Below are 13,149 nucleotides of genomic sequence, written 5' to 3' on the forward strand. Positions count from 1 at the left end.
CTTCCTTATTCTCTCCTTCTCTCTCTCTCACTCTCCCACTTCCTTATTCTCTCCTTCTCTCTCTCTCTCTCTCACTCTCCCACTTCCTTATTCTCTCCTTCTCTCTCTCTCTCTCTCTCTCTCTCCCACTTCCTTATTCTCTCCTTCTCTCCCTCTCTCTCTCTGATCCTGATTCTTTTCAGAATTATTTTTTTAAGGTTTAGAAATGAAATGAAATCATGTAGATTAAATGAATCCCGGTGTTTCTCCTCCTCAGGGCTCGTCAGCGCAGATGTCCATCATTAAGGAGGCTTTCGCAGGAGATGACGTCATCTCCGACTTCCTGAAAGACAAAAAGAAACAGGAAGAGGCGGGGCAACCCAAAGTGGTGGACCTGACCCTGCCTGGGTGGGGGGAGTGGGGCGGAGTCGGCCTCAAGCCTTCCCGATACAAACGCAGGAAGTAAGTCATACAGGAAGTGGAACTTTATTTTATTTATCTTAATTGTTTGGATTTTTATCGAGTAGTACAGATAAGGTTGCCATGGAAACGTGGCAAAAATCTGGAACAATGTTTAGTAAATAAAGAAAAATGTTTTCATTGTTTTGTTTTTTGTATTGGTACCCCAGCTCCGATATTAGAAATTTTTACACAGAGTTTTATCTTTTATTTATTTATGAAATGTATGTAATTGTTGTATTCGGTGTTGAAGACAGAGGTTAGTAATTATAGTGTTTATGGCCGTGTCCAGCATTATTCTGACCGCTCCAGGAGCTGGGTCAGGGTCCTCGGGGCTCAGCGGTGGTTCTGGGTGTGGGATCAGTGACAGTGAGGTTTTGTTGTAGGTTCCGGCTGAAGCCTCATCCTGCTGCCCTGAGAAAAGACCAGAAGCTTCCGGCTGTGATCATCTCAGAGAAGAGGAACTCGTCTGTGGCGTTGCATCAGGTAACCTGCAGCCTGGACGTGGTGATGGTCAGACTCGCTTTACAGAACTGCAGGAAACACTGTCTGGAGATAGAAATAAAATCAGTGTGTCTTTATTTTTAATAAAACATGATCACTCTGAATGTTTTACCAACATCACCACTCACACAACCGTCTGTCTGTCTGTCTGTCTGTCTAACTGTCTGTCTGTGTCTGTCTCTCTCACTGTCTCTCTCTCTCACTCACACACACCCTCACCATAATTTGCAATCTTTCTTTGACTTTCTTTATATTTCTGTCTGTCTGTCTCTCTCTCTCTCTGTGTCTTTCTCTGTCTGTCTGTCTGTCTGTCTGTCTGTCTCTCTCTCTCTCTCTCTCTAGGTGAGCCAGTTGCCGTTCCCGTTCCAGAACAGCTCTCAGTTTGAGGTGTGTATGCGTTCTCCTGTGGGTCAGACGTGGAACACGCAGAACTCGGTGAAGAAGCTCACCGCTCCCAAAGTGGTGACCAGACTGGGGTCCATCATCGAGCCGCTGAGGAAGGAGGACTTCCAGCCGGAGGAGAAGAGCGCGGAGGCGCTGAAGAAACGGCCACAGATCGTCCTGGAGGAGAAGAGAGGGAAAGGCGGGAGGGCAGGGGGTGGAGCCAGGAGAGCACAGAGACAACAACAACAACAGAAGAAGAAGAAACAGAAAACAGATTAGAGGAGTGAATGGAGTGACTTTAATCAGGAAGAGTGAATGACTTTCAAACTCGATTCTTCCTGAATGAAAGACGAGTGACTTTAAACTTTATAAAGGACAGAATCTGAAGCTTGAGCGGAGCGATTTAATGTAAAAATCATACGAAAGAGAAACTTGTTGAAAATATAATCTTGTTTTTGTTGGAGTCGGTGTCTTCTCTGCCGTCTCTGTGTTTGGAATTAAACTGCTCGGTGTTGTCCTGTCTCGTTCTGTACCTTTTTGTCGTCCTGATAAACCTGTGATGGATCTCGACATCTCTCCATAATCACTTCTGCTTTAAAGCTCTGAAAACAGGAACTGATTTGATTTCATAAAAACGGAAACACTTGTTTTTTTTTCCTGAGTAAAGCTGTTTGGTAAAGCAGGAAGGTTTGATTTCACAGCTCTGTGGTAAGAACAGAAATGTGCTGGATTTCGTAACGGAGCTCAGACGAACTTCTCCAAACACCAAGACGCCTGAAATCAAGTGAAGCTCAGAGCACTGCGCTCTTCATGGCTGTTCACACCACAGAGCTCCGGATTTAGATCTGGATTAAAATAAAAGCTTGTCTTTGTGTTAGATAACAGCAGTACATCAACACTCCAGACTCTGAACAGTGACTGATCAGGAAGCTCTGTAGAGGACGCGCTGTGGCTTGGTATCAGATCTTTTTTCCTGAATCATGGTGTGTTACAGTTTACCCACCAGGTCGGCTTCATTAAAAAAGTGTTTTATAAAAAGCCAGCAGCTTTTTCACTAAAAAAAACAACACACTTTCTTTCTTCCTGGCTATAACCGGTTTAAAATCAGGTTCAATTCCAGGACTTGTATAATGTTTTCTATTCAGTTCATTTCCTGTTCACATGATGGATGATTTATCCGTATTATTAACCTTTCCTGTCTAATCTCATGCACTAAAACACACAGTGCTTTTTAAGTTTTTGCACCCCAAATCTGTTTACTTTAATTTCTCAGCTCTTTGGAGGCTCAGATCTCAGCTCAGGAGTGCGACAGGATGGAAATAAGCGCACTCCTGTGTTCATCCTGAGCTCCTTAATGTTCAGGGTGAAAATCTGAGAATAGTCAGTTTCTTGCTTAAAATACTGTAAAGGTTTTAGCCTTTGTGTGGTGGTTTTGTTTTTTTTGATGCGAGTGTATTTCTGTCCTGTGAACAAACGACACCTTATGACTTATCAGATTCCACAATTCAGCAGCATGGCAACGCGTCTGAAAGACAAAACAAAAGCTTCATTGATAAACGTGTGAAGGAAGAAGCGACTGAAGCTTCAGTGTTGTCTGGAAAAAAAACAAATGAGATCATGAGATATTTTGGTGGAGATTTCCAATCCGTCAGTATTAATTTTCAGAAGGCTGGAGAAGTTCCGTGTTTGTCTGTCATCACTATATGATTGTGTGTGTGTGTGTGTGTGTGTGTGTGTGTGTGTGTGTGTGTGTGTGTGTGTGTGTGTGTGTGAGGGCATTTCTGAGAAACGCAGCCTCACCTGAACCAGCATGAATAGTTCATGAAGGCCAGTGTTGCCAATCATGATGAAAGAAAGAAAGGGGATGGAGTTTTGGGTTTTTTTCCGAGTGTGTGTGTGTGTGTGTGTTTTTTTCATGCTGCTGTGACTCAGCACAAAGTTTCTTCTAAAAGCTGCCCTTCATCTCAGGAGTTTCTCCCTCAGGTCTGTCACATCTTCTCGTCTGTTCTCGTGGATTCTCTGTAGACATGCAGCTCCTGCTCTTTGTTGCTGTTTGGCTCCAAATTTTGTCCACTGTAGCCGGATATCCGAACGGTGCTCCAGTCGACAGGTGTGGGAACATGACCCCTGGACACAACGTCCTTCCGCAGACGAGCTCCTCTCCTTACACCATCATGATCAGCAACAACACCTTCAGACCCAATGAGCCGATCAGAGGTAATGTCCACTGCTACCCCTTTATTTTTTGAAGCTCTCAGAGCTTCTCAGTGGAGTGAAGGAGAAACGGGAAATTTCAAACTGTTAGTAAGAGGAACTGTTAAGGGTGTCTCTAATAGAAGGTTTTTAGAAAGTTATTAGTGGAGGATGGATGGAGCGATGGAAAAGTGAAAATATAAATAAAGAGCTGAGTGAAGGGTGAAGGTGAGCTGGCAGAAGAAGGACTGATGGATGGAGTAATAGGATTGGAGAGATAGTGAGCTAACATAAATAAAGGTATGGATGAATGTTGGATAAGATGGTAGATGGTGTTGGATGGAGAGATAGTGAGCTAATAGAGATAAATAACGACAGACTGATAGAGAAGGATGAATGTTGGATAAGACGGTAGATGGTGTTGGATGGAGAGATAGTGAAGAGTAGGAGAGGGATGGGTACTTGACAGATGGAGGGATCGAGAAAGCGGTAGACGAGATTAAACAATGGCTCTTTGAGAGAGAGGAAAAAAGAACAGATGAAGGGGAAGTGAGAAGGTCTGCAGGGAGGAGGAAGAGGAGGATGATGAGGAGGAGGCGGCGGCGGTCAGAGGTCCGGTGTGATGCTTTGAGGAGGAGGAGGTGGACGATTTGGATGGACGGCGAGTTTGAAAGGGTGCAGATGTTTAAAATGAGGTGTAATATTAAAGGTGTAACATGATGCAGCCTATAGAGGCAGTTAGCGTTAGCGCCCGTGAGGAAGAGGAAGAGCTTATAATGCTTCATAAGTGATTCATGATAACATTAGAGAACTTAAAGTAACGGATTAGGAAACCTCAGGTGAGCTCCGAGATGGCATGGAGGGGTGGGTTGTTTTTGGAAGTCTTGTGCTTTAAATATCTCTCGAGTTACTCAGACCAGCGCTCGACTTTCTGTGTCTCGAAACCTGCAGAAACTTTTTATTTTAAATCTCCTGAAGTGGATTTACTGCGGCCACGCTAAAGAGGGTTTCAGATTTTATATTGTTTTATATATACATGCTTTTATCTTTCTTTCTTTCTTTAAATTGAAATATTTGGTACTCACCATAAGACACACACACACACACACACAGTGTTTACAATTACAATTAACTAATTGACAATTAACTACATTTTCATTAATTTGATAATTTCTGACTTTCTCAACTCTTTAAAAAATAATAAAATAAAATTCTCATGACCTTTACATCAAATCAGCTCATTAGACAAAGTCAGATTTGGATGATTTAATGATTTTAATAATCTTTTTTATTTGATTTTTTTTGTTGCATATATCATGCAGGTCTAAATGATTATCAATAATTATTCTAGTATTTGTGTTCTGATTGTGAAACTCAACACGACAGGAGGAAGCCGCAAATTGAAATCAAGCTTCTTTCGCTCGAATTCAGTAATTGTTTTTAAAATAATAAATCAACATTTAATACAAAACTATTTCCTTTTCTTTTTTCAATTTATATCAGAATCAGAATCAGGTTTTTTGCCTAAAAATGTTTTTTACACTAAGAGGGAACCCTCAAACACACCAGATCTCAAAATAACTACACTCTACATTTAATTTACAAAACAATTAAACAATACTATACAGAAAAATTCGATATACATTTAATCAGACAGGTTAGAAATGTATATAAAGTGAGATGTACATAGAGTTTATAACTAATTCCCAGCTCTCTGTGCTCTATTTGAACTCTATTGTAATTCTGGTGTAATGATGGCGTATCTCTAATAAACACACGAAAAAATCCGAGCTCGACAATTAAGCGATTATTTTATTAATGTTATTTAAGCCGTTTCAGTGAAAAGCGACCGGAAAAAAAATGTAGAAAATAGTGAAGTGTTAGCGCTCAGTAAATCTCCTGCTCCCCCTGCTGGTCATAAACCGCCATTACACCGAATTAGAACCCAACCCAAGACGCGCGCGCGCGCACACACACACACACACACACACATCCTGTACTTGATATTTCGGGACACTAATAAAGTCAGTCATCATTTTGAATACAAAACAAACTGTATTAATAATAAACTTCTCTTTAATATTTTAAATATTTTCTGTTTTTCTCTGTAAAATCATTAAAATTCATGTTTAGGTGTGTAGTTCATCACAGTTCGGGATTAAACATGATTAAAGTCCGGCATTTTTAATGAGACTTTCAAAGACTAAAAGATTGCAGCTTTTACTTTTGTGTTATTGAGTCAGATGATTTGTTTTGAGGAGAGTTTTGATGATCTGGAGATGCATGATGTCATATGTGTGTGTGTGTGTGTGTGTGTGTGTGTGTCTCAGTGATGATTGAGGGTCCAGTGTACCTCGGTGTGCTCCTGCAGGCTCGATCGAGCTCCGGCACAGACGCAATCGGGACCTGGGGCATACCACCACCCAACACCAAGTACCTAGCGGTGATTACACACACACACACACACACACACACACACAGATGTACTAACATAAAATAGCTTTGCCGATATTTCTTCTCCTCCTCTCCTAGACCCGTTATACAGATGATTTGGACGCTTACCTTTCCTGTTGTGTTTCCTTCCTGATCTATTTCATTTCCATATTTTATATATTCATTCTATTTCATTCACTGCACATGCACTTTAACCGATATCGATCGATAAAATACGGAAATTCTGCGTCTCAGACCCGTACCGGTTATTTATTGTGTGTAGTATGTTGAAGATCGGAGGCTCAGATCTCGGCTCAGGAGTGTAACTGGACGAAGGTAAACACACCCTTGTGTTAGTCTCCGCCTCCTTAATGTACTGTGTGATTTTGGTGAAAATCTGAGAACGTCAAATTTTTTGCCCAAGAAATTGGTAAGAGGTTAGCCTTAGTGTTTTTTTTTTTGGTGAAAAAATCACCATTCTCAGATTTTCACCAAATTCACAGCGTGTGTTAAGGAGGTCAAGCCGAACGCAGGAGTGTGTTTGTTTTCGTCCTGCCCCTCTCCTGAGCTGAGATCTCAGCACTTTAATGTCAGTGTATAGAGTGAGAGTGATCTGGAGTTATAGCAGCGATAAATGGTCCTTCCCTCTCTAATTAACTCGATCGAAAAGTGGAAGTCACAGCTTTGCCTCTGACACTGGAGACTCCTTCTTTTATAAATGTTAAACGTTATGATATCTGTGAATTTGTTTACGTTGCACGTTAGCCACACACCTCCCTGTGACTGGGCTGTTGCTATAGTAACGTAAGTTCATTAATAGTGATAATAAGTCACAGTTTTGCACTTTACTTTATTATACAGTTTATTTACGTGTGTGTGTGTGTGTGTGTGTGTGTGTGTGTTGCAGTGCTCAGGCAATGGCCAAAGTGCCATCACACACTCCAGCATTATCAATAAGAACAACAAGACCATCTACACCTGGATTCCTCCTGAATCTCTCCAAACTGCCTTCATCAGGTGACCAGCAGGAAGTCCTCAGTACATTTAAAAAAAAAAAAAAAGACTTCCTGTGAGACTTATTTTGCAAATTAGATTAGAATTAGACACAATAGAACTGATGGAACAGATAAGAAACAAAATTAAAATGACAAACCTGAATAGACATACAGTACAAACACACCTGAAATATAAAAGAAAAAACTCTTCATTTCCACACCTGCAGACTTAAACACATTTTATTACACTGTTGTCCATTAATTCATTAATTATTAATCATTATGAATTATATATTAGTGTTTCTGATATTATATATCATGTAAAAAATATAAAGTAATATGTATAAAAATGATTACAGTAATATTTGTGCTAACACGTATGTTTTTTTATTAAATGCTTGTGCTTTTTGTCCCTCAGGGCCACTGTAGTTGCAAACAGAACCACTTTCTGGATAAACCTCACATCAGAAAGGCTGACCAGAGGTGAGAGGTCATCATGGTGATATTAGACTTTAAATGCAGCCTGTTGCGCTTCAGATGAACCATAAAAAGTGTAAACTTCTCTGTCCTGAAGATAAAGTTCATCTTTACCGTAAAACCATCTCAACAGCTGGTTTTTAAGCTCCTCCTATTTGTGTCTTCCTGGCTTGTGACCTTTAACCTTTCCCCTTTTTCTCAGCCCCAGGTGGAGGCGGTAACACAGCAGCTGATGCTAAGATGGCCGCTGCCTCTGTGGTGTTTCTCACGCTCCTGTCCTCGATGGTGGTGCAGTAGTTGGGGGACGCCCCCTCAGTGACCTCTCCCTGAAGGGTCCGTGTCACTGTCCGAAGCCACGCCCTGTATTCCGCCTCGCGAGCCGTGTTTATGAGCTGAGATATAAGGAGAACGTAGTGAGATCTTAGGATCTTTTTTATCCAGAATGAAGTGAAATGAAGATGTTTAATAAATTTAATATCTGTTTGGAAATGTTCTCAAAGTGTCTGATTGACTGTGTACACTGACATTCAGTAACAAGAACCCCTCTGTAAGTAAATCTAATCTAGAAGAACTCTAATCTATATCTACTATAATTAACTCTAGAGGTTCATTAGAATCACACTTGAGTTACAATAGAGATACTTTAGAGTTACTCTCTGATTACCCGGGGTTTTGTGTTAGGGTTACACCAGAGTTACACTAGAGTTACACGAGTTACTTTAGAATTACACCAGTGTTACACTAGTTACACAAGTAACATCAGAATTAAAATAGAATTGCACTAGAGGTACAATAGAATTACACCGGTGTTACAATAGTTGCACAAGTAACATCGGAATTACAATAGAGTTACAATAGAATTGCACTAGAGGTACAATAGAATTACACCAGTTACAATGGTTCCACTAGAGTTATAATAGAATCACACAAGTTACATTAGAGTTACAATAGAGTTACATTAGAAGTACACCAGTGTTACAATAGTTACACAAGTTACACTAGAGCTATAGTAGTTACACAAGTTACATTAGAGTTACAATAGAGTTATATTAGAAGTACACCAGTGTTACAATAGTTACACAAGTTACACTAGAGCTATAGTAGAGTTACACAAGTTACATTAGAGTTACAATAGAGTTACACAAGTAACATCAGAATTACACTAGAGTTACAGTATAATTACACTAGAGTTACAATAGAATTACACTAGCATTACACTACACAGGTTACACTGGAATTACACTATAGTTTCAATAAAGTCAAAGACAATAGAGTTACATGACTTACATTAGTTGCAATAGAGTCACACAAGTAACACTAGTTACATGAGTTACATTAGTTACAATAGAGTTACATTAGAATTACAACAGAGTTCCTCGAATTACATTAGAGTTAGAATAGAGTTGCACAAGTAACTAGATTTACACTAGAGTTACAATAGTTATACTAGAGTTACAATTGAATTAAACTAGCATTATAAAAAAAAAGTTACAATAGAGTTACACAAGTTACACTGGAATTACACTGGAGTTACATTAGAATTAAAATAGAGTTGCAGTAGAGTTACAAGAGTTACTTTAGGGTTACATAAGTGTAACATTAGAATTGCACTACGGTACATGTAACTCATAACACTGTTGTACCCATAAGGCACCTCTATTGTAAGTCATGTAACTTGTGTAATTCTATTGTAACTCTACTGTACGCCTAATTAACTCACATGGACCTCTGATATAACTAGTGTAACTAGTATAACTCTAATCTAACTCTAGTTTAACTAATGTAGCTATGGTACATGTCTAATACAACTCTACTGTAACTCTATTGTAATTCTGATGCAATCATGATGTACATCTAATGAAGATCTGGTGTAACTCTAGTCTATTAGTGTAGAATTTTTTTTTTTTTTTAATATGAGCGGTTCAGATCTCAGGAGAGTGACCGGACGAAACGAAACACACTCCTGCGTTCGTCTTGACCTTTCTAATGTTTGGTGTAAATTTGGAAAAAAATCCGAGAACGACGAATTTTTGCCCGAAAAAAACCATCAAGTTATAACCTCTTACCATTTTTGGGGCAAAAAATTTGACGTTCTCAGATTTTGACCAAATTCACAGTGTAGGTTCAGGAGGCGGAGACTAACACAGGGGTGCACTTACTTTTGTCCAGTTCCACTCCTGAGCCGAGATCTGACCGCTTTAGTACCTGTGTTATAGCAGCTATAAACAGTCTTTCCCTCAGCAGCCCAGTTCATGTTACCGGGTGTTCTGTTCACCATCCCGTTATACCTGTACACACCTATAGAACTCTACTGTAACTAATATAACTCTAGTATACCTATTATATCAACTGCTTAATTAAAAACTTCAATTTTGCCAATACTGTAACTCTAACGTAACTCTAGAGTACCGGTAGTGTTATACTGAACTCTATTTGACGTTCTCAGATTTTCACCAAATTCACAAAATAGGTTCAGGAGGTGGAGACTAACAGAGGGGTGGGCTTCCTTCCGTCCTGCTCCACCCCTGAGCCAGGAGCTGACCACTTTCACAGTGGGAGTGAACTGGTGTTATAGCAGCGATAAACAGTCGTTCCCACCGCGGCTTCTCTTCTGCTAATAATAAAAGAAAAACCCACAGCTCGTCATATTACTTGAAGAATGGTAAGAAGGGTTAACTCATCTGTCCTGAAGATTCAATTTACTGCTTTTCCTCGGACACTGGAGACTCCTTCCATAAACCAACTCCAGTGTAATCGTAATGTAACTCTATTCTAAGTCTAATGTATTTGTAATGAACCTCTGGATTAATTTTACCGTAATCTTAAACCTAAAACCTTACATAACTCTAATGGAACTCTAACCCATCCCTCTTTTTTTTCAACTTGATGAAATAAACACATTTCAAGAGCCGCGTAATGTCTTTAAACTCTCGACAGCTCGTTTCTCTCACTACTTATCTTTTCCTGGTGGAAGGAAATGAGACTAAAATAATTATTATACATTTGTAAGAAGTGTTTTTACCCGGTAATTGTGATATTACGGCGGTAATAGGAAGATTATTCCGAACTCGATTCGGTCTCTAAAGCGTGATAATGCGACAGCAGCTTTTTCCTTTTTTTTTTTTAATTATCTCCTTGTCAGAAAGCCAGAGGAATAAATTAGCACATACTGTAGACTCCAAAAAAGTTACTCAGAGTAGTTCTCTCTCTGTGTGTGTGTGTGTGTGTGTGTGTGTGTGTGTGTGGCGTTTGCAGTTGTAAATGAGGAACAGTGTGTGTGTGTGGTGGAGATCATGTGTCTCACACACTCGAGCTGAGAGGAGTGTGGCATTTCTGGCATCTCTCACCGTCACGGCCTGTGTAAATATTAGCGCAGAGTCAGTGCCTGAGCTGCAAAACACAAATCCAGAAGCTCTACACACACACACACACACACACAATTCTTCTCCAAGGTGGATGTGATTATATTACACAGGACAAGATCAAACACCGCAATATAACATTTCATTAGACGTGAAACACCTCTAAAACCTGTTTCCTGTTCTGTGGTCTGGAACATGTTACGCGTGATGTAATCGAGCGCTTGTTCAGACATATTTTACGTTTATTTATTTGTTTTACAAATGTTCACAAATCAGATGCTGGTGCTGGTGCAACTTTAGCTGTTATTGTTTATCAGCAAAAGTTCTAACAATAACTAAATCTGTTGCTTTTCAATTTAATCCTCGTGTCTTTTAATGATCGTAAAGATTACGCTAATAAGGATACAAAAACCCAGCTTCAGTTCTTTAAGTGAGTTACAATTTCTTGATCCCGTTAATAAACATTTGCGTATCAGATATGAATTGTAAGACAGACAGCTTTAATCTAATGGATATTTTTCCTTCTGAAGAACCTCACATTGTAACTAGATTTAAGACTCTCCACAAGGGGGCACTCTATATCCAAATGAAATTAAACACAAATCAGTGTCAGATTTACTTGTTACAAAATCGTGCTAGATATCTCTCCAGTAGCATCATCTGCTGCTACATTTTTCTTCATGATTCAATTAAATCCAATTAAATTTTATTCGTATAGCGCTATAAACTATGGACAAAGCAGCTTTACAGGACATAAGAAACATAGTACAAAGATTAATGTTAGACAAATTCATCCCTGATGAGAAGCCTGAGGCGACTGTGGCGAGGAAAAACTCCCTTAGACGTAAAAGGAAGAAACCTTGACAGGAACCAGATTCAAAAGGGAACATCATCCTCATTTGGGTGACACCAGAGAGTGCAATTATACACCGGTCAGCCATAACATTCTGAGCAGTGACCGGTGAAGTGAATAAGACTGAGTATCTCCTCATCATGGCCCCTGTTAGTGGGTGGGATATATTAGGCAGCAAGTGAACATTTTGTCCTCAAAGTTGATGTGTTAGAAGCAGGAACCAAGTTTGACCAAAAGGGCCAAATTGTGAAGGCTAGACCACTGGATCAGAGCATCTCCAAAACTGCAGCTCTTGTGGGGTGTTCCTGGTCTGCAGTGGTCAGTATCTATCAAAAGTGGTCCAAGGAAGGAACAGTGGTGAACCGGCAACAGGGTCATGGTTGGTCAAGGCTCACTGATGCACATGGGGAGTGAAGGCTGGCCCGTGTGATCCGATCCAACAGACGAGCTGTTGATCAAACTGCTGAAGAAGTTAATGTGTGCAGGACGGGTCAGAGCTGTCTTGGCAGCAAAAGATGGAACATCACAATCTCAGGCAGGTGGTCATAAGGTTATGCTTGGTCAGTGTAAATTTTTATAAACACCAGAGTCATGAGATTTCTATTCACAATTGCCGATACAGTATACAACAAAAACACGGTTACAAACTGCTTCTCTATTATTTGTGCATCAAACTAACTGCAGATTGAATATAAATGTGAACTGAAAAAACATTGGCACACATACAGCACACTTTTCATTTGCATAGAGTGAAAATAAAGAAGTGTATTTAAACGTCACATTCTCGCTGAAATCGCAGCTCGGTGTCATGCGTGTACAGAAAATGAACTGTAGAGCTCTGGCACCAGCTAGTGTCTGAAAAGTGAGCTTTAAAAAGGGTCTCATGTTCCTGCTGCTTTAATGCTGATCTGCAAACAATTCCATACCAAAAAAAAGAAGGGCGGATTGTTGCCAGATGTGGAAGACTCAGAGTTTACCTGAGGTCTGAGGTGTGGCTCTGAGTCAACACGGGATCCGAGCAGGTCATACAGACAGATAAAATGTCTAATCAGCAGGAAGGTTTCATCAGAACAAATCTCACCAGAAATTGGGATGGGTTTAAAAACAAACATTAGGTGTAGGAATCATCTCACCTGCCCTACGTCTGCTCATAAATAACTCTGAGGGAAGACATTAAGAGATTAAGGAGGAGCTCTGGATGTTCTCCAGACGTTAAGACCGGAAACACACATGCAGGAATTACAGCGAGGACTCCAGACGGTGGTGTGAGCAATGGAGCTGAGTGTCATCAGGCCTGAGCAGGAGATAATGAGGGTTAAATATAGCAGCGGTGAGCAGAGTAAATCCACTTCATGTAACCAGAGACGGTGGGGAGAGTCCAGTGCAGCGAACAGCATGAGCCTAATTCAGATGAATGGTTTCACTCAGTCAGAGCCTGGACAATTCTATTACTCACCGCACACTGAAGCCTGACGTCACGTGGGCCGGACTCGTAGTAAATCTGGATTCC

The 13,149-nt window shown here is 40.2% G+C and overlaps 2 protein-coding genes and 1 long non-coding RNA gene across 4 annotated transcripts in view; 2 read left to right on the top strand and 1 right to left on the bottom strand.

Moving 5' to 3' along the window:
• Positions 1–1,842, top strand: part of si:dkey-251i10.3 (uncharacterized protein LOC553498 homolog) — a 9,075-nt gene extending 7,233 nt beyond the window's left edge. For both annotated transcript variants that reach the window (XM_058383527.1, XM_058383528.1), the window contains exons 11-13: positions 257–441; positions 825–924; positions 1,285–1,842. In XM_058383527.1, coding sequence (XP_058239510.1) covers positions 257–441; positions 825–924; positions 1,285–1,605 — 606 coding nt within the window. In that variant the 3' untranslated portion in view covers positions 1,606–1,842. The remainder of the gene's footprint in view (positions 1–256; positions 442–824; positions 925–1,284) is intronic.
• LOC131348505 (uncharacterized) lies at positions 849–2,673 on the bottom strand. The gene is made up of 3 exons (XR_009203941.1): positions 1,860–2,673; positions 1,392–1,503; positions 849–987 (listed from the first exon to the last, which is right to left on the bottom strand). It is a non-coding gene; the product is annotated as an uncharacterized LOC131348505 (long non-coding RNA).
• A 555-nt stretch (positions 2,674–3,228) lies between these two features.
• On the top strand, positions 3,229–7,917 carry si:dkey-251i10.2 (uncharacterized protein LOC562682 homolog). Its single transcript, XM_058383529.1, has 5 exons — positions 3,229–3,543; positions 5,850–5,962; positions 6,860–6,969; positions 7,366–7,430; positions 7,627–7,917. Exons 1-5 carry the CDS (start codon positions 3,354–3,356, stop codon positions 7,719–7,721), a joined length of 573 nt encoding a protein of 190 aa, XP_058239512.1. The 5' UTR covers positions 3,229–3,353; the 3' UTR covers positions 7,722–7,917.
• Positions 7,918–13,149: the final 5,232 nt, after the last annotated feature.

Source organism: Hemibagrus wyckioides, linkage group LG28 (genome assembly GCF_019097595.1).
Source record: "Hemibagrus wyckioides isolate EC202008001 linkage group LG28, SWU_Hwy_1.0, whole genome shotgun sequence".
Classification (NCBI taxonomy): domain Eukaryota; kingdom Metazoa; phylum Chordata; class Actinopteri; order Siluriformes; family Bagridae; genus Hemibagrus; species Hemibagrus wyckioides.

What these genes read in the sequence shown, in the direction of transcription:
- si:dkey-251i10.2 (XM_058383529.1), top strand. Translation starts at nt 3,354, where the DNA reads ATGCAGCTCCTGCTCTTTGTTGCTGTTTGGCTCCAAATTTTGTCCACT. An exon ending in CCAACACCAAGTACCTAGCG is followed by an intron (nt 5,963 to 6,859) that starts GTGATTACACAC and finishes TGTGTGTTGCAG; the next exon opens with TGCTCAGGCAATGGCCAAAG. An exon ending in CTCCAAACTGCCTTCATCAG is followed by an intron (nt 6,970 to 7,365) that starts GTGACCAGCAGG and finishes TTTGTCCCTCAG; the next exon opens with GGCCACTGTAGTTGCAAACA.